The following is a 22,134-nucleotide window of genomic DNA, read 5'->3' on the forward strand; positions in this document are numbered from 1 at the left end:
GAGGAACATGGAGTTTATAAAATAAAATGAATAAGAACAAACTTTGTTTTAAGAAATCTATAAATATATACACAATAAACCTAATTTTCCTAAACCTATCACAAACATCTTCCTTTCCTAACTATCGCACTCAGTGGCGTAGCACCTATGGGACAGGGGGAGATGCCCCAGGTGCACACTGCCTCATGGCATGGCCGCAGCATTGCGAGGGTGTTCCGGGGCAGGGGTGGGTGACACCACAGCAGGGGTGCAGGGTGCGTGCATGCCCCAGGCACAGTTCCCACTCGCTCTGCTTCTAATTGGACTTTAAATAAAACCCAGATGTTGCCATTATATCTTTATCTCAATTACATCCTCTCATCTCAGCTCTGTCTCTCTCACTGGTTCTTTATTCCTCTCATTCTGACACTTCACATGCAAACACTTCACCCCTCCCAGCCATCATTTGTACCCTTTAAGCCACTTATATATACTTATATATATATATACACACACACACACACATAAAAATACATAATTACAACCTTCAACAAATTGTACATGCATTATAAAACATTCACTATTTCAATGTATTGTCAAAGGCTTTCACGGCCGGAATCACTGGAGTGCTGTGTGGTTTCCAGGCTGTATGGCCGTGATCTAGCAGGAGAGAATGCTGCTAGAACACGGCCATACAGCCCGGAAGCCACAAAACACTCCATTCACTATTTCACTTGAAGATGGAGAGAGAGAAATGCTTTCAATTTGTAAGAATATATTCCACAATTTTAATGTTGCCTCTCTATTTTGTATGTATCACATCTCTAATTTATAAATTACATGTTTGCAAGTAATGCTAAGCTTGAGAATGTATATTCCACAGCTATGAAGATCAGACTGCTAGAGGGTGAAAGTGCTTTTACACAGCCAATCCACTAGTGAGATGGTCCATTAATGTAGTAAAAGACATTTTGGGTGAAAGCTACGGGGGGGGGGGGGGGGGGGGGAAAAGGGGGGGTTTGGGGGGGGATAGGGTGGAATGGGGAAGCTTAAAGTGGAGGAGGTGAGTATGGGAAGGTGTGTATTGGGGTGGGGGAGGCTGGCAAGGTGAGGTTTGGGATGGAATGAGGGAAGAATGGGGATGCTTGGGGTGGGGAGAGGTGGGAATGCTTCTGAAGGTCCATGAAAGGGTGGTCATCATGGCACCGCTGCTCTGCCTAAATGGCCTATTAGAGTGGGGAGGGGGAAGGTGGGAGGGCTTCTGCAGTCCGGCAAAGCAGTGGATTCCAAGGCGCAGCAATGCCAAGATGCCGCTGCTCTGCTGGCGAGAGTGGCCTGTTGGAGTGGGGTGTGGGAGACAGGAGGGCTTCTGTGGGCCCATTGGTCAGTGGGCACCAAAGCACCACTGCTCCACCAGCTGGGTTGGGCTGCTGGGGCTTGCTTTTGGGTCGGGGAAAGGTGGAAGGGGAAGGGAATAGAATGTCACCCACTCACTTCATGAGTCCTGCTTACCGATTGGTAGAGGGTTCATCGCTGCAACATTCCATCCCTTAGCTATTTATTGGTTAGGATACATGCCTGTATGACCACAAAATTCCTTAATGCCCCAAGGAAAGGAAAATAAAATGGGGGCTAAAGAAATGTTGCCCAAGTCTGGATGCCTCATGACAAATTGATATACTTGGTTCACCAAAGGCCTATGCCCAGATTTTTTATTGCACACTGACATAATGGTTAAGACTCTTAGTGTTGTGGTGTGGTAAAATGTCAGCTCAAGAATTAGATTTTGTGCATGCGATGAAGCAGCAATTTAAGTCCTCATTCCTTAAACCACACTAGCTGTTTGGATGTTACTTCTTTTAACCTCTGGGTCTCCATGCATGAGCCTAGAACAAGGCATTATGCTTCTTTATTTCCCCCTTCCTCCTTAACACATGTGGAAGATACACCAGGAAACCCAGCATTTTGAGTACTGAAAGATCTCACAGCCTAGCTGTTATCTCCATGGTGAGACAAGAGAGGGAGGAAAAGGGAAAAGTATACAAACCTGTGACCTGTTCTTAATCTCACAATGTGACAGTCATGTGTGAATAGCCCCCATTATGTGACCTGCTTTCAGATTCATGTGAGTGTTCTTTGGTTAAAACAACAAAATATTTAAAATCATTTTGTCTGGTTTGTTATCTTTAATGCAAAGAAAACAAGTCTTTGGATATATTCTTTCATTTTGTGGTTTAATAGCTGGGTTTTTTCTCCACAAAAATTATACAATAGTCTTGAGTCTGGGAGTCAGTACTTCATTTCCACATGGTCTGTGAGAAATAATAAATAACCAGCTCTCTGCTAAATGAAGCCATCTATATCTTCCTCATGCCATTGTCAGGAACATAGCCAAGACAAAATGTGCAGCTGAAGGTGCTCTGGATTGATATGGCATGGTGCTAAAATAAAAGCTGACTCTGCACATTTCAGCTTTCATTTCTTTTCACTGTTACTTTCCCATTCGTTTTTAATATGTTTCTAATTTCATTCTTCTCTTGACTTCACAGGTTCTATGGATGACAGGGTGATTCCTACACCCAAAGCACCCTCCTTGGAAGTACTGGCAAAGGAAAAGATTTTGTTTCTTAACGTATGACAGAAAATGAACACTGAAGTGAAACTGTTATGTGAATCCATACCTCTGCCTGTGGTCATAAGAGATTTATTTTCATCTCCTCAACATGCCGCCACTTCCTACCCCGTGTTTGAGAACATGAAAGGAGTGGGAAAATGTTTAATAAAAACAAATATTAAAAGTGTCATGCTGTCAAGAGCATACATGGGGTGTGTGTATGAAAGTAAGAAAGGGACAAAGCTAGCTTTCAACCTCATAATTTTTTGATTCAGGGCAAAAGCATATCCAGATTTCATTTGAAAGAAGCTCACTTTAGGGGGTATCCTACACCCTAGTGTATTTGCGAATGCTTTCAAGTGTCATGCTGATATATATGACTCACAAATCAAATTGGCCAGGGTGGGGGTGGGGAGCAGGGTGGCCTGTGCTTCAAATGTGATCTGATGGACATTATTGCAACTGAGCAAAGAAAACTTTTACTGGTCTTTCCACTATGATGATTATTAGAGAATAATACCAATGATTATGAGGGTCTCGTAAGACATTTTATGGCTGACATACTACAAAAAAACCTTTTGGGTACTTCTTCGTATGTCTTTTCTATAGGACATCTTGAACAGATTCTCAGGGAGGCAGGGGCAGCTGAAGATCTAAGTGAAATGGAGGTGACTGATGAAATTTTACAGCTAATCGATAAATTATAAACAACTGTCATCAGAGTGTTCTTAAAAATTCCGATGCAAAACTGCCGATCTCCTCACAAAAATATGCAACTTTTCACTACAATAAAGATTTTCACTTTTTGAAAAAAAAACCCCAGACATCTCATTTATTTATTCAACGAAACGTTCATGTGGCACCTTATAATGTTTACTTGTTTTTTCAACTTGAAACATTTGCTCAGTGGGAGACAGGGGTGGGGTGTGGATAATTTTTGTAACAGCCAGCCAGCCAGCCAATACTCTGCATAGCTGGAAACAAGAATAACCACATACCTGTGAGCAATGTTTTATGTCCAGTCAATAAGGGATTAAGAGGTCGCCCTAGTGAGTTAATCACCAAAATGATGTACACACACATTTGTCTCTTATTCTGCCAGTGGTTTCCAAAGGGGCAATTCATATTTTTACAAACTACAATTCTGTTTTTCTACCACCAAAACCAACTCAGAAACTCCAGTTGGTGCAGATCAAAGCCATTCAACTATTATTAGGAGCTTGATAGAGAATTCATATTACTCCCCTTCTGCAGTCACTCCAATGGCTGCCCAAAAGCCTTCACGGCCCTCATATCTCTGCCACTATGCTCTGCTAGAACAGTTTCTCTCATCTGAGCAGGGCCTTCTGCAGGTGCCAGCCTGCAAATGGACAAAATCAGCAACTGCCTATAAACATGCCTTCTCTGCTGTGGTCCCCATCTAATGAAATGGCCTGCCTATGTAGTTCAGGAGGGCTGTCACTCACCTGACTTTCTGCAAACTTAATTATTCAAGAGGGTTGTACTGTACAAAATGTTTACAAAGTTACTTGGATAAATTATTAGGGATTGTAATTTATACTGCTATGTATAGCTTACTGTAAATAGGATGCTGCTATGGAATTTTTAATATTAATACACATACTTTGTTTCAGTTCTGTTTTCAGATTTCTCAATTTCCAGATTTCTATAATCCTAATCCTATTGCATTGTTTATCGAACATCCCATCTAGCTGATTGTATTGACTACTGCTGTGTAATCAACTTTGAAAAAGGTAGATCAGATACAATGTATCGTATCTTCGCATCACCCCATATGTCCCTAGGCGGCCTCTCCGATCGGCGGAGGCCAACTTATTGGTGGTCCCTGGCCCCTCGGCGACAAGCGGTCAAGCCCACGGGTTGTGGGACTTCAGCCTGGTCTCCGCCTGGTTCTCCAGTTGTCCTATCTGGCGGGACCTTGCGAGTTCATGGGCCTGTAAGACGGAGCTGTCTCACTGGCCTTTGAGACCCAGTCACATTATGTTCGGCTCAGGTCTACGACTGGCTAATTTAATCTATCACTGTGGATCAGCCATGCCTCCCTTCATCGTGGGAGGAGGGATTTTATACTGTTGAAACGTTGGACGTACCAATCTTACATCTTGATTTTACTCAATTCTAATTTTTATATCTAAACTTGGATCGCTGCTTTTAAATGTTATTAATTATACTATTTTTAAATGTTGTACACCGCCCAGAGCCCTCCGGGGATGGGGCGGTATAAAAATCTAATGAAATAAATAAATAAATAAATGTAAATTAAAAAAATACATACGCTTAAGAAGCCCAATATGAACTACTCCTGGGATTTTATAACAGCTCAACTCCCCATCAAGTTTTCCAAATAACAGGACTGCTACACTAAGTCCCCAGTAAAGACTCTGCCCCCCACCAATTCAGAACCATTCCAAATGTCTCATTATAAATTACAACTAAAATTATAAATTATAATATATAATTATAAATTATAAATCATTATAAATTATAACCGGAGCCCCTCGGGGATAGGGCGGTATAAAAATCTAATAAATAAATAAATAAATAAATAAATAAATAAAATTAATATATAAATAAATTATTACTAACATTATAAGACTTACCCAGTTCAGTTGGGCCTTCAGAAAGACCCATTCAGACTCCCAGAAATTTGTACTAGTCGCCTTCCCTTCCTAGCCACCTTAATAACAAGCAGACTTTCATTTCATTGTCTTGGTGATTTTGAAACTTCTATTTCAAGATTTTTTGTCTCAATTTTTTTTCTTAAGTAGTTGGGCAGTTTCCTTTAATCCTTTCCTCCTCTTCTAAAATAGCACCTGTTCTGCTTTATCTTCCTGTTGTCTTACAATTATTGCCTTTTTGTATGAGAGTGATTCTGCTAGATGAGTTCATGCTATGCCTCAATTCAAACCAGTACTTTTCCTGTTGTTTTCTGCCTGATATGATGTGCCAGGCTATCCAGTCAGCTAACCGGTCAGCTAACTGTAGGCCAGCTAGTATGGTTTTCATTTTTCAAGCACCGCATTAACTTAGAGTGAAAGACAAAATATTTCTGGATGAGAGTCAGGTTTAGAAATATCTTCATTGCATTAAAAATAAATGCAATTTTCTTCTCCAGGGCCAAGCTCTTTTTTTAAAAAAAAAGTTCTGACAGATTGCACAGAACTGAGCATAGCACAGATTGGCTGATGTTTTGAGATGTCATCAAGAAGAAGAACCCAATCCTTGAAACAATTTTGCATTTTAAAAGTAATTTAATAATTAATACGGTGACTGAAATGCATACAGAACATTCGAAACATTAAAGAATGCCTGTCTTTGTATGGTTTGGAGGACAAGATTGACAGTTAATTATACCAGCATTCAGTTTTAGTACAGGTACATCTGTAAATCAAAGTGTGAAGTAAGACAGCCAAGCTTAACCTGTGGCAGAGACCATTTGTAGCACTTGTGGCATGTTTTCTGTATTTTTTAAAAATTAAGAAAAACCAGAACTAGTGACAGAAGAAACACTCCAGCATTGAATAGCAGTATGCTTTGAAAATAGGTTCCTTGGCTATTGAAGCCTGGGATGCTTGTGGGAGAGGATGTATATGGTCCTTCCTCTCTTCCATCTATCATCCTGCCCTTGTTATCTAAACCTATTGCTAATGGTTGAGTCAGTTTGTTTTGAGTAATGGCTCACTGTTTCAATTGAAAGGCTCACTCTTCAAGAAAATTCAAGAAAAAACTAGAGAGGAAGTCCCCTTTGATAAGGGAGTCGATATGTTGATGTTCTCCATATGTATTCAAATTAAAGCTTTAAAAATACAGATTGCTTCATGGTGGGTTCAAACAGCCTTTGCCAACAGCTCTTTCATAAAGAAACAGTCAAAGTCAAACGATTTATGTGGGTAACTGGGTGAAGACAAGCACTATTAATATTGGAAACTTTTCTGCATTCTTCTCATAGCCTTGAGCCAGGTTGATTTTTAAACAAGTCCCTTGTATAATTCCCAATGCTATCATTTATTTGTATATTTTCATCTTCTCTCATTTTTGTTTCTTAGTATTTTAGCCCCTTGACAACCAAAGTAATCTTTCCCCACTTCTCAGTCTCAAGTCAGTATGTTGTTTTTTTCATATATTATTTTCCCAACTATGCCAGAACTCACTATATTCTGACTGAATGAACAGGGAGTGATTTGGAAAAATCTAATGAGATACAGATTTTAAACATCTGCTTGTTTATTAATTACACATATCTATTCCATCTCTCAGACTGGCTTAAGTGACATTCCACTAATTTCCATTCAGACATTCATCAGTTTAACTTCAAGGATGCTACAAAATGAACTGTTCCTACCTAGACCATAAACCAGTTAAAGATCGCAATGACTAGTACCATCCTTTCTGGCCTTCCTGAACAGCCTTGGTGAGAGAAAGTATAACCAAGTTAGAACCAATTCATGGCAACCTTGAAGTGTTTTCATGGCAAGAGCCAAACAGACATGGTTTGCCATTACTTTGCATCTGCATAGTAACCCCTATACGTACGTACGTACGTACGTACGTTCGTTCGTTCTTTCTTTCTTTCTTTCTTTCTTTCTTTCTTTCTTTCTTTCTTTCTGATTGATTAATTGATTGATTGATTGATTGATTGGATTTATAAACCGCCCTTTCCCAAAGGGCTCAGGGTGGTGGACAACATAAATTAAAACATAACTTTAAAACACTATATAAATAACACCCAAGCATTAAAACCATTCTTGGTGGTCTTCCCATCCAAGTACTAACTAGGAGTGACCCCGTTTAGGTTCTGAAATCTGAGGAGATCTGGCTACCCTGAGTCATTCAGGCCAAAGCTAAACAGACTTATTTTTTAATTCCAGAAGGCCTTTAAATGACATGATGAGATAGACAGCTTTTACTGGGATGAACTTCTTTCATGATGACATTTTAAACTGTTTTAATTGCAGCATTTTATTGTTATCTGTCTTGGGTGCCTGAATGAACAAATGTGTGGACAAAGAAACAGTCATGTACCTAAAGCCCTATTATTAGTAGCAACAAAAGGACAATTTACTATGTCTCTTCAGACACTCAGGTCCCATTCAGACTTTTATCTAATTTGTATGTTATAGAAGAGTGTTCTCCCAAACACTCTTGCAGAATCTTAAACTTGCTGCTCTCACTCAGCCTAATTTATTTCATAGGACTGTTGTGATAATCAAAGGGGGGGGCGCAAACCCTATCTATGTTTCTATGAACTCCTTGGAGAACAGGAGCCATCAAAATGAGATAACATTCAAAAGAATGGATATAATATTTTTAAACAATTCAGTCACGTGTTTTCAAACCCTGATTTTTAAAAATGTTTTGGAGTTAGAAGCTGCATAACTGAGGATATTTAAAAACTAAAATTCACAGAAGCAAACAAACATTCTGTTTCAGTGGGAGTAATGTACTTGGCTAAGGGTGCTTCCTGAAAGACTACCTGCATACCAATATGCTGTGTTTGCTGTTTGGTATTTTTTTTATCCTGAAATATCTGTTGCATCTTTCTTTTCTGTGTGTCTTCATGTGGCAACATTAATCTCTCTTACCTCCAGGTCATACAGATATCTGAATGTATTTTGCTGATTAGCAGCAGTTCTTCTTACAGCCTGAGCCAATTCCACAGCTCCTCTGCCTCCATCAGACCAATGATTGCAAGGTACTGCATCAGAGGCTCCAGACTGCTTGGCAATCTCACAGACCAAATCAATCTCAGCAGGAGAATCCGTCCTGCCAATAAGAGAGTAATTTCATTTACAACTGTTAAGTGCTCCCCATGCTTAGGCATATTGAGTAAGAACAGCTATTCAAGACACAGTACACAGCATGCTAAAGGAACTTCACACCATGTTCATTTTCATAACATGTACATTTTCACTGCTACAATGGAGAAATATGTCAGACTAGGCAAGAAAAAAAAAGAACTGACACATATGCAACAGGGATGGGAAAATGCTGAGGTCTAGTTGCCACTGGTGCCTTACATACTAGTCTTGGCAACTGACATTGATTTGTTGAAGAGAGCCAGTTTCCTCCCATGTGAGCTACTGCATGAAAGACATGACTGGTTAACAGAGGCGTAGCTAGGGAAAATGGAGCCCGGTGCAAAATCTGAGTTTTGCGCCCCTCCACAACCAAAGGCCACCCTCCCCCATTATGACCAAAAAACAATTTTTGCACCAGGTCATCTCAAAGTCACCATCACATTATAGAACATGCCCCAACTCACAAATCTGAACACACCTAGGGCTCCCTAGTTTAAACAACATTGAAAATGATACTGGGGTTTTTTTTGGGGGGGGGGGGAATCCACCTTGAAACAGCATCACTTTTAATGTTGTTTAGACTAGAAAGACCAGACTCTGGGCTCCCTAGTTTAAACGACACTGAAAGTGATGCCTTAAAGGGTATAAATAAGCATTCTGGTAACAAAAAAATATCCGATTGGAAGTTTCAGAAAAAGATGGAGCATCTTATTCTGTTGGTGAGATTTTCTGATAATCTCTAAAAGCAGATGACATCACATTACTGGCAAAAAAAACAGCGAAGACTTGAAATGAGTACTAATGGAGGTTAATGTAGAAAAGTGTCAAAGCAGGCTTACAGCTGAATATGAAGAATGCAAAAGTAATGACTTTAATGACACAATCCGGGGGGGGGGGGGCAAACAGGCCAATGGAGGTGGCAAGGGGCTGTACTGGTTCGCTTGCCCTTTCTGCCAGTATAGGGGGCAACCCTGCCAGCAGACAGAGAAAAAGAAGCAATGGCCAGTTGCTCCTCAGCAGCAAAAACTGGAAGTAGGTGCCACCATGGAGGACAGAAGGCATCCAATCGGATGCTGGCATGGGGGGGGGGGGCATTCTCAGGGGTTGACTTGATTCAGTCAGCTTTCACCAAGACATTAGGACTGGAAATGCAGTGGCAAGGGCCTCAGACATATGCCACCCAAAAGGGTGGTATAACTCCACTGGAGGGCATTCAGATGGCCAGGTTTATTTGTTTGCCTCCCCACATTGTCTAAAAGCCCTCTGGAGGCAGAATAGCAGCGGCACCATCCCTGGCTGCCAGGAGTTTGTGGATTTGGCTGTAAGGCTGACAATGAAGAAACTGCAGTTGTCCAAGATTTTCTATTAGTAGGCTCCATCATCAACCTAAACAGAGATTGCAACTAATTAATTGGAAAGAGATTGAGACTTGGAAAGGCAGCCATGAAGAGGCTAGAAAAGATTCCTAAGTATAAGGGTGTTTCACTGGTGACCAAGATCAAGTTAATTCATGCCATAATATTCTCCATTACAATGTATGGGAGTGAAAGTTGGCTGTAAAGGAAGTTGACAGGAATAAAGCAAATTCCTTTAAAAAGTGGCGTTGGAGGAGTTTTGAACAGGTACTTTGGACTAAAAAAAAGACAAGTGGATTCTAGTTCAAATCAAGCCTGAGCTCTCCTTAGAAGCTACCATACATTGGTCACACTATAAGAAGTCAAGAACCACTGGAAATACCATAATGCTTGGAAGAGTTAAAAAGCAGCAGGAAAAGAAGAAGATCCAACATGAAATGAATTGATTCAATAAAGCAATCAGTTTGCAGACCTAAGAAAGGCTGTTAACAATAGGACATTGTGGAGGACATTAATACATGGGGTTGCCATAAACTGGAAGGGAGTTGATGGAACTTAACACACCACATGTTTTGCAAGGACTTTTAGGTCCTTCACAGAATGGTGTATGCTTGCAAGGTTTCTATATTAGCTATGAAACTGGTATGATTAAAGGTCTTATTTCGAAAGGTTTTATATAATAAACAAAGATGACTAATGATGCTATTTCTGCTTCTTGTTAGATTTCCTGGAAAGTCTGTTCAACAATCCGCTTTTCAAGCAGGAGTCTAATAACACACTTCACTGAATTAGACAAAGGAATACTCATCATGGGTAACACATTGTCAACTAGTTTAGACCAGGGGTAGGGAACCTGCGGCTCTCCAGATGTTCAGGAACTACAATTCCCATCAGCCTCTGTCAGCATGGCCAATTGGCCATGCTGGTAGGGGCTGATGGGAATTGTAGTTCCTGAACATCTGGAGAGCCGCAGGTTCCCTACCCCTGAGTTAGACCATCAGGCTTTCCAGCCAGCATCAACTACATCTTGCTTGGACTAAGTATCAATTTCTTCAGCCCCCTGAGTATGGAAGACTAATACAAACCCAGAACACAGTTAGGTATTTTTGGAAGTTTAGTCAATGATATATTCCATAGCTAAAAATCATCAGTGTATTGAGGACACCCTACACCAAATATATGGATGATCTCATGTCCTTATGTACATATTAAATAACATAGGTGACAATGTAGAACCCTGTGGAACACTGCAGAACAAGTTGCTGACCCTGAATCTCCAAATGCTACTCTCGAAAAACCATTTATTGAAAGACATGAAAACTGCTAAAGTGACTCAGCACTAATACCCCCATTTCCCAAGCAGTTCAATAAAACTGAATAGGCATCTGGGTCAGAGGCCCCTTATACCTATGCAGACAGAGTTTGTCCGCTAAAGCTGCTAAGGGTATCTCTGTTCCATAGCCAGACCTGAAGCCACACTGAAAAGAGTCAAGGGCAGATGAGTCACACAGGAAACCTTATAGTTTCTCTACCTCCATTAATTTGTCTAAAAAATACAGGTTGGCCTAATGTTGGCCAATAGAGTGAGGGTGTTTAAAAGAAAGAACAAACAACAACTATGGTCAGTAGAATAACTGGGAATTGTCTGCCACTACATATATTAATAATTTATACATATATCTTGAAGCTTTTGGAAAGCATTTGCCCACAAAAGAGTTACTAAACAATCTAATACGAAATGCATCCTGAACTAGTATCGGAACAATTGGCACAGAAAGGGGGCAGAATTATAAGGACTGCAAGTCACTAAGAAGTGTAATCCCAGTCTAGAGGATTGATCAATTAATGGAACAGTGAAGGAGGGTAAATCTGGACACTTCCCCCTGACTTTCTACAGAAAGTAGAATCCATAATAGGGGTACTTACGAACCTATGAGTTTTAGAATGTTGTATCTGTACTATAAATAGGAAAAAAAACCCATAAAATATAAGTGTTCCATAAAATAAATGTGTCATTGCTCCAGGAATCAGGAATTTGTAGAAATCACTGTAGACAGGACTATTTGAAAGGGAGGTCTGATGTGGGTCAGATGTAATGATGGGCCTTAAATTTTCTATCGCTACTCTATGCATGAAAGAGGGAAAAGAGAATGAAACAAGCAAACCAGGGTAACTTTTTATAACATAGGGCGGTTGGGTAGGTCAGTAGCATGTGGAGGAAGAAAACTATGTTATGCTGTCTCTTAACCATCTTCTATAGGCTGGGCAATCTACTACTCCAACCAATCAGTTCTTTAGCTTTATATTAATTACAGACAGAGCTGGGACAACTGTATCTATGACTAATGGCCATGAATGAATTTGCTAGAGTACAATATTAAAGAAAAGGATACAACATTCTTAAAAACAAAAAATGTGAGCCTTGGCTCAGTCTTGTTCAACAATCTTAGGAAAAATTATTAATGGTTCCATATTTTCCTTATCCAAATCACCAAATAACACAATAGAGACTCTGAACCAGTGATTAACAATTGGAGTTAAGTGAATACAAGGTGATCCCCACTTTTGATGGGGTCCAGCTGACTCTCACTGACTTGATTAAGAGCTCAAGGATGATATTCAATCCAGCTTTATCACTGGAGAAGGTAATGAAGTTGCAAAAGGCATCCAGTCAACTCCACTTAGCGTCTTACTTTGGCCCTGCTGACCAGGCCATACAGATACATGCTATGGTTACCTCAAGGCCAGACTAGTGTGATGCACAGTACATGGGTCTTCTCTTACAGATGACTTGGAAACTCCTGTTGGTATTGAATGCCATGGCCCTGCTACTCTCAGGCACCAAGCAGAATCTGCATATCATTCTGCAGACATTCCATTAGTTACCAATCAATTACCAGGTTCAATTCAAGATGCTAGCCATGATCTACAAATGCTAGCCTCAATGTTTTTGAACCTACACAGAGGCAAGACCACCTCTCCTGCTAAGTTCCACTATGACAGCTCTGCTTATCTGAGCCAAGCCTTCTGAAGACACCATGCTGCAAACAGGCAAAATCAACAATTGTCATTCTCATGCATTCTCTGTGGTGGCTCCTACATTGTGAAATGGTCTACCAGACTATTAGGAAGTACCCCTCCCCAAAAAACTTCATAGGTTTGAACACACAGGTTTGTTTGCATTGCTGTTGTGGTTTTCCCCTCTGTGCTATAATCTCAGCTTAACGGTATTATTTTGTCTTAATGGGAATCTTTGTTATTTAGATTCAAATGTTGTAATCTGCTTATTGTTTGACTGAACATTATTATCATATTTGTAATCTGCCTTGGATTCCAGTCAGACAAGCAGACTAGAAATGAAAATGGCTACCAATCTTGATCTTCCTTGATCTCAGATTGCAAATGCCTTAACAGACCAGGTGCTCAGGAGCAGCAGCAGCAGAAGGCCGTTGATTTCACATCCTGCATGTGAGCTCCCAAAGTCATCTGGTGGGCCACTGCAAGAAGCAGAGTGCTGGACTAGATGGACTCTGGTCTGATCCAGCAGGCTAGTTCTTATGTTCTTAAAATAATAAAACAGAAATCCTTACAATACATGTTATCTTGTACTGAGTTCGTTGTTATTCACCATGGGTCCAGTTATCTAGGAGAAAAGTGAACTTATAAATGTTTAAAAGAAATGAAAAGTATATATTTTCTCTCTGTCACAGATAAAGGCACAAACAAACATAATATGTAGGTACTTGGAATAAATCACCTTCAAGGTACCACTCAAAATCTCTCGTTGACTAAATGACAATTCAAAAAAGGAATTTTAATGCCAAAGTGCATGTCACAACTTACAATAAAAATAACAGATACAGAGATGAAGAGATAAAGCTAATTGGATGGCACTGGAACTGCACATTCTAACACCATGTCCTTAAAATATGGGGGTTTTATACTTAGGTGAATAAAGGATTCCATTTACCTGAAAACATTTAAAGCAACCACAACAGGAACACCAAACAGCTGTGCTATTTCAATCTGTTTTCGTAAATTATTGCAGCCATCAGATACCAACTTGAGATTCTACAAATAAAGAAAGCCAAATGTTATTGGAAACTAATAACAAGTTTGTTTTAATTTTTAAAAAATAATTAAATACTATATTCATCTGAAGACAGCTATCCCTCACTGTAAATTGGAGCACATTTATTTCCAACCACATTGCCGACATGGCAGCAAGTAATACAACCATTACAATCACTAAAATACCTGTCAAAATATTTGTCAAAACTGTACAGGGCTAAGAAAAAGAAGGCACTCAGAACTGTATAAGGGCTATTGACTAGCTTCCCCTACTCTAAACCACAGCTCCACCTAAAGGGTTTACATGGTAAATGCACTTAATGAAGACATTTCTGCTTGATATTTCCTACCCAAAGATTCTTAGTTTGTCCCATACCTTAGAGATGGCTCTGTTAACATGTAACCAGTATCAGCAAGGTCACATCCAGGATTAAATCATGAAAACCTTTTAATGACTGAAATATGAAATCCATTCCACTGAAAACCTTTCAAGACTAATGTAACAAAACTAATGTTGGATTCTGCTAAAACACAAATCCCAAACACTTCACTGTAGACTTGGCTGGGCGCAGCTGCTTGGAGGCCTAGGGGTAGTGTGGCAAGTATTTCTGACTTTCCTGGAAGCCCACGCAAAGATCCTACAATATTTTATCTGGAAGCCCACACAAGGATCTCACAATCCCCCTGAGGTACACAGGATTCCAGGCCTTGTGATCACACAAGGACAGGAAAAAGAACCAGATGAGTTTTGGGGAAGAACAAGACAAAACATGAGTGTAGAGGGGGAAACAAGAATCTGGATAGTGCTGGGGTAGGAATGTGCAAGAGAAATGACTTATTTTCTTGGTTTACATGCCCTTTCATTCTTCAAGGAAAACCATTCATGGGACTTACTTAAGAATCACAAAAATCATGACATCTGCTGTAATCACAGCTTCAACAATCAGTGTCATTGTATCTTGTTAGTCCTATGTACACCCTTGGTAAAACTAAATATTACTAACGTACAGAGAAGCATGTCTCCCAGAATATTCGTGACATGACTTTTATGGGCAGGAAATTGACTTCCATCAATGCCATGAAATCAAAAAAAGCAGCAGTGAACACCACACGCTCATGCACAGAGATACAATGGAGAAAAACAACAACAAGGTGACCCAGAGCATCTTGTTTGCTGACATGTGAAACATGGAAACCAGGCAATCTGCATTGGCCAGATCATCAAAGCAGGAAAAACAAACACTGCTGTGACACCAAAAATAAACAGTGGTTTTGCAGCGAGAAACCCAACACAAACTCATAAATAATAATGAGGTCTGGACAAATATGTTGCTCTTTCATGACAAACCCATGAAGCAGTTACAGTGATTTTCAATTGCATTGGTTCTCATACAAATAATACTGAATATTAGCTGAAGTATGCCTGGTTGAATCCTTCTGTGGGTAGCACACTTTTCATCTTACGTTCAACCTGCAAATTACCAACTACTGTAACACAAATTTAGTTTTAAAATGTGCTGTAAATTTTTCAGCAACTGTTTCTTACCTCTTCTGTGTATTCTCTCTTAAGAGGGGCACCAGCTATTACCTAAAATCACAAACAAGGTTAACAAACAATAGTCTAATAATCTGGATCATTACCAAATAGTTTCAGCTTTTGAGATAGCCTTTCAAGCTTATGTTTTGACATATTTCTAAGAGCAGCCAATGTCAGCATTTTTATATTGATTAACAAGTGGAAATTTGTTGTAACTTGGCATTTATTGTTTCACTAGGTTTATTTAATTCATAAATTATTGCATATGTCCAAAAATTAGATTAGATTATTGTGATGAGTTTTGGCAAGATCCAACAGAACTGGAATCTACATTTTCCAGTTAATTTTAACACATCTAAAAATACAACCATTACTATTTATACATGTTTTACACTTCCATTTTAAAATTACTATATATACTCACATATAAGTCTACTTTTCAGCACATTTTTTGTGCTGAAAAAAAGCCCCCCTCGACTTATATGCGAGTGAATGGGTGGCGAGCGAAAAAAGGCTGGGAGCTGAGAGTGTTTTTCTGCACTTGCTCCCTGCTATGTGGATACAAAGGCAGCTCCAGGTAAGCCTTGGGCTGTTGCTTCGCTGCACTACAGGTGGCCAGTAGTTTCATTCACAGTGAATATTCAGTGAATAGGTGTGAATATTAAATTTATATGTTACAGAATTTTTGTTCATGCCAGGAAGGTCCATGAATGCCAGGGAGCCATACTCATTGGGAAATCCGCACCACTGGAGCCCATGGTGGCAGGAATCCCCCACAGACACAGGGTGCCCTGGGGTGCAGTCACTGCCAGCACCTTTCTCGGCCCCCACCCAGTGTTTTTGGAAAGCAGGTGGGACTTCTGTCCAGCTGAGCTTGCAGACCTGCAAAAAAGACTTGCTTTGGGGCAGCAGCTGCCATCACCACGTAAGCATCTTCACTATGTAATGATAAGCTATCCATGTTGAAGGACCTGTAGGGACTTTTTAAAAGGGGGATCTTGTTCAGCATCTTCCCTATGAAACTCTGAAGAGATATTGTCTGTGAGAGTTATATATTCCACTTCAGAACTTTTAAAGCATGATACCATGCTGTTTTTCTTTGAAATAAATATTTAAAAACATTTTTATTGGTATCTATTTTTATTTTTGAAATTTACCAGTAGCTGCTGCATTTCCCACTCTAGACTTATACGCGAGTCAATGAGTTTTCCCAGTTTTCTGTGGTAAAATTAGGTGCTTCGACTTATATGCGGGTCGACTTATACATGAATATATACGGTAAACATTGTGATGTAGCATAGGCATTTTCAGGGAGGAAGCAGAGTGCAAGAGGCTCTTAAATCTTCTTCAGCAAATGCTTTTAAATGCACAATTATTTTACTCTGCCAGGCCCTGTGAGCAGAAAAAAACTCTTCTGTGGGAAAACTGCCCAAGACGAGGGATTATAAAAGAAAGCAGAAACAGAGAGGGCTGAGCACACCGCTTACTAAATCCCTTCACTTTGAATTTGGTCTCCTGAGAAAAGTGGGATATAAATGCTCCCAATCAATTTCTCCTACTACTGTATTCATGTTATTCAGTCAGGCTGGCTTGATGGCCTTTTTCTATCAACCGTCAAACCCTTGTATGCTTTTTTTGATGTGTGTGTACAGCAGCTAACAGCTAATTAGGACCCAAATAATGCTGGGGGAGCCAGATGGGAGGGGAGAGTAGAGGAGGAAATCCAGGAAATGACCTTTTGAGTCAGATAGGATTTGTGCCTTTAGAGGGTTAGGCAGCAGAGAGGGGGATCCTTTCTCATGACGATATAGTTTTCAGAGTCTGGCCTGTAGGGAAACCAGGCTAATTTAGTCAACACTTTTTGAGGAGATTATATCTGCTTCAGAGCCTAGCTTCTAAGAGAAAGGAGCTAAAGATCTAGAGTTTCTAGGAAGAGCCCACCCATACGGTGGGATTCCTAAAGTTGTAGAAAACACAAACATTCACTAAAGAGTTTTAGAAGGTTGTCTGATCATTGTTCTCTGTCCTCAGTCAACCAAACTATTGTAACAAAATGAGCCCAGCAAGTGTTGTGTTTCAAATAGCTTTTCTGAACATTCTCAGCCTCCTGTTCCAGGGTTAGGGTTAGGGTTCTCTGTCCTCAGTCAACCAAACTATCGTAACAAAATGAGCCCAGCAAGTGTTGTGTTTCAAATAGCTTTTCTGAACATTCTCAGCCTCCTGTTCCAGGACTTAAATAAAAGTTATTGTTTCTCCCCATTTCCCTGTGAAGTCCTAGGGAGAACAAGGTGTTTTAAAAACATAGCCTAGGCAGTATCAGAAGGAAGAAGAACTCTAATGCCATCATAGCTATACAAGGCAGCCGCACTAATTTGGCTGTAATAAATTCCTTCATGTGTAATTAAATAACTGCATTTGGAAGCCACTTGAGTTCAATCTGTCAGGTAAAGGTGGGGTAGAAACTACACTGATCAAACTCCATATCCTGCTGCCTCTACCCAAGCATCTTTGAAGTATTGTTCTTTACAAGCTGGAACTGGAAAACATTTCAGATTTATTAAGAGTCTATTTTTTCAAACGTTGATAGGTATAATTAAGAGATGAATCTGACATCCAGATTAAATGCCATGATAATCACTTTTGGATCTCATTTTAATCGTTATAATTGTGCTTGACTACAGATGCCCCTGTGCTGATACCCCTGGTTCACCTAAGGGTTTAGACCAGACAGGAAGATGCAATAAAAACAGGACTGGAAAAGGAAAGGAAGTTGGGCATGGCCAGTAGTGTGACCAGGAGGCAGTAGAGTGAGGTGTACATGAGGGGCCTTGTTGGGAAGTCATGTTTAGCTGTGTGGGTGTGTGTGGGGTGTCTTTTAACATTTGCTTCCTATACCTGCTTCCTAAAGAAGGGCCAAATCTAACTACTAACCTTGGCTCTAACAGATCTGGAATATACCTGTTACTTAAAATTAATTATTAACAGGTATAAATCTTCTAAGCTGAACTTGGCAATCTTTTAGCATGGAAATAAGTACAATAATTCCTTTATTATGTTAATTCGTTACATACAGCATTGTATTTCAACTGGAAAGCTAGAGAGAGGGAATGAGCTAGAAATGTTAATGTACTAGAAAAAGAAATAAAATTAGGTTCTACCTTATGATCTATAAATCCAGCTGCTTTCTTTGCTGAGATTTTAGTGTTATGTTTGGCCTAACCAGAAGTGAAAGCAAGTTTCCATGGCTGTGCCCATTCTGCACAGAAATATTCAAATAGTACCATCTTACTTTTAGCCAAGTTCCGTATTTTGTTTCTGCGCAAGTAAGAAATATATCCCCACCCCCTTGAAATTGATGAGGTAGGGGTTGAGTGATTAGTTGCAAAAGCTCTATTTGTTTCTACCCAGTCTACATGTCTCTGGAGGACATGCAGGGTATATGAAAAGAATATTAGAGCTGCATTCCAAAACATACTCACGTAGCAAAAGATGCCATTGAGATCAATGGGCCTTTACTTCTGAGTAAACATGGTTAGGATCATGCTGTAGGTAAGAGAGTGAGTTTGCAAAATATTAAGCGGAAAAAGTAGTTAGCAGAAGGATTTTTTAAAAGGGAGAGATGGCAGGAGCAGGACATGCATTCTGTGAGGAAGCTTCAATATGAATATGCAAGTCCAAGTATGCAGCAGTGAAGCAACTCCAGTGAGGAATGGAGGGGAAAGGAATGAGAATGAGAAAAAAGAAAAGCAGGGGATGCAGTGATGAAATCCTTAAAAGCTACAGACTTTATGCTAGAATAATGCAGAACGAGAGGCCTTGAAGGAAACAGCACACTAACTGCAAATGACCGAGGGCTAGCCCACTAGATAAACTGGGAATCAAAGTTTTGGCAAATGGAAGATGATTGGATTACCAACAGCAACAGGCAGTCGAAGAGGGTGCAAAAACTGTGAGTGAGAGGAAGAGAACAAATGAAACAGCAGGCTCCAAGCTCAGCAAGATATTCAACTTAAGAAATCAAAAGAACTCATCAAAGATGAAACCCAGACTGCATGCTTGGATGACAGGCTGAAAAAAATTGGAAGAATGTTGCAAAAGAAGGAGCTCAAGCCTTGAGTCCAGATCAAAAGATGCTGAAGAGATAGGGCACATTCTAGCCAAGTAAAATACTTCTAAATTCCATAAATGTTAATAACTCCCTCCTATCAAATCAAAAGTGGGGCTGTACTGGGTCCATAGTTAGAAGTGAACAATTGGAGAACTGAGAGCATAGCAAATAGGGAAGAAAGCACTGACAGCTTGAAAATGGTAGTTGAAACTGTGGGATATCATAGGTTTACCCATGGAAAAATTAAAAGAACACTGCAAGGCCAAAAAGCGAGAAGGGCCAAATTCTGGATTAGGTGTGTGAGTGAGTGAGTGAGTGAGTGAGTGAGTGAGTGAGTGAGTGAGTGAGTGAGAGAGAGAGAGAGAGAGAGAGAGAGAGAGAGAGAGAGGAGGCTGCAAACAGACTTCATTCTCCTTCCAACGTGTTAATCATTTTAGAGTTCCCCTCATGGTGCAAGGGGCAAATAGGCTGGCAGAGGAGGCACTAACCTGGGCAGCTGAGCGCCATGCAATTTCGTGCCACCAGACCCAGAAACAGCGCCTGTCACCCAGGCCTGCTGGTGCAAAATGCTGAGGGGACTGACTGCAGTCGGTCCCCAGACCCTGTTCAACCCCCTCATGCTAGTGGAGCTGCTGGTCAAAATATGCCACAATTTTCGTGACAAATCTCTATTCTGAACTATGGGTGAATTCTTTTTTCTTTTAACTGTTCAGGCTTCCTCCACTGCAGGAAAGCCCTTTGGAGAGGGCAGAGTTGCACCAAAGCTGCACCCTCTCCACCCACCCAGCAGCTCTGGATGAGGCTGTAAGTCAAGTAAGCTCTAAGGATAAAGCAAAAGATGAAAGACAGGACAAACATTTCTGTTAAGTATGCTGCAGTGAGCTATTCCAACAATTTTTAAATTAAAACGTTTATACATATCTCAAATGATAAGGACCTTTACTTTAACTCAAGGGAGTTCTAATGATTTATTATTTGTTTTATTAAGTACAGCAACTTACGTTTGGCCCACCTCCATGCATCTTCAGTGCTCTCACTGTAGCAACGAGCACAACAACACTGGGAATCAAGCCAGAAGCTCTGCATTTGATGTTGAAGAATTTCTCCATCCCAATATCAGCACCAAAACCGGCTTCAGTCACTGTAAGGATGAATTTCAATGAATAGGAATGAGATCATCAAGGGAAAAGCTTCCATTTCACTGATGCAGACTTGGAGTTCCATGTGTGGCTGGCCACTCAGTCAACAGACAACTGGCCTTGGTCTGATCCAGCATGGCTTTTCATATGCTCTTATATGTGGAGTGACTTTTTGACTTGTATCAATAGCAAGGTGCTTTGCATGAATCATTGGGTGGGTGGGGAATATGATCAATTTTTTTCTGAAGATTAGAGGAGAAAATTCCTCCAGATATTGGGGTCTGGATCACTTCATAAGCATCTGTTTCACAAAAACCTACACAAAGTTTAAATCAGCAAATGTGTAGAATACAATCTGGGATTTTTTTTCTTCCCAGCAATGAAAATGAATAAATTAGTAGATTAAATGCAGTAGATTAAATGTTCACTCTGAGCTGTTTTACTCTGTGAAAGTTCAAGGCTGAGATATTTTTTGCATGAGAAGTTTAAAACTGTTTCCTGCTGCCAAATACCATGGGGTTTTTTTTGTTGGTCTTCTACTCTTCCCCACCCCCCCTTGGTTCTGGAAATGTTTCCAATTTTTTGTCCAAGGCTTTCATGGCTGGATTCAACTGGTTCTGGTGGGTTTTCCAGGCTGTGTGCCTATGGTCTGATGGATCTTGTTCCTAACGTTTCGCCTGCATCTGTGGCTGGCATCTTCACAGAGAAAAGTCTGTTTCTCACTATGTCTAGTGAGAAGGGAAAGTTTAGTGTGGTATATTGTCCATGTCCCAGGGTGGGGAACCAATCAATGGACTGATAAACCCTCCTGCAATACAATGCACTCAACCATACCTTTGCATAGCAAGTTCCACCCAAACACTTAATGATTACACTATCTGTTAGAACATAAACCAGCTGCTTCTTTAAGTACCAGAGTGACAGGTGGTCACAGAAGAAAAGGTTTCTCTCTCATGTTTGGCTTCTTCACAGTGCATTTGGAAGTATGCCTTGTTCACACAGACACATGTTTAGTACACAGATCTTCTCAAGCACACATGGCATCAAGAAGCAGTGTAAGAATCCACATGGACAAAGCATCTGAGACAAAATGTAGAGCCGTGGTGGCGAACCTTTGGCACTCCAGATGTTAAGGACTACAATTCCCATCAGCCCCTGCCAGCATGGCCAATTGTAGGGGCTGATGGGAATTGTAGTCCATAACATCTGGAGTGCCAAAGGTTCACCACCACTGATGTAGAGCAAGTGATTAATACTTGGCTGTCTTCCCCCTCAGTGCAATTGGGACTCAGGTAGATAAACAGGCAACTCAAGCAACCAGCACAGAAGAATGGCACAGAAGGAATGCTTTTCCCAGCCTATTCTTGGCAGGCTGGGCACCTGGAGAAGAGGAAGAGACTCTTCACTGTGGATCTGCATCTTTCCCTGTACACAAACCACAGTTCCCAGTGGTAGTGCAAAGAAACTCATGTGCAAATAATGTGCAATTCAGTTTAGAAAATGCAAAGAACA

At 40.4% G+C, this 22,134-nt stretch overlaps 1 protein-coding gene across 1 annotated transcript in view; it reads right to left on the reverse strand.

The window, feature by feature from the left end:
• The window catches only part of MTHFD1L (methylenetetrahydrofolate dehydrogenase (NADP+ dependent) 1 like), a 165,252-nt gene that overhangs the window by 52,646 nt on the left and 90,472 nt on the right, over window positions 1–22,134 (reverse strand). Inside the window, 4 exon segments of the mRNA XM_048488844.1 lie at window positions 8,197–8,377; window positions 13,738–13,838; window positions 15,385–15,426; window positions 20,485–20,624. Coding sequence (XP_048344801.1) covers window positions 8,197–8,377; window positions 13,738–13,838; window positions 15,385–15,426; window positions 20,485–20,624 — 464 coding nt within the window.

Source organism: Sphaerodactylus townsendi, linkage group LG01 (assembly GCF_021028975.2).
Source record: "Sphaerodactylus townsendi isolate TG3544 linkage group LG01, MPM_Stown_v2.3, whole genome shotgun sequence".
NCBI lineage: Eukaryota > Metazoa > Chordata > Lepidosauria > Squamata > Sphaerodactylidae > Sphaerodactylus > Sphaerodactylus townsendi.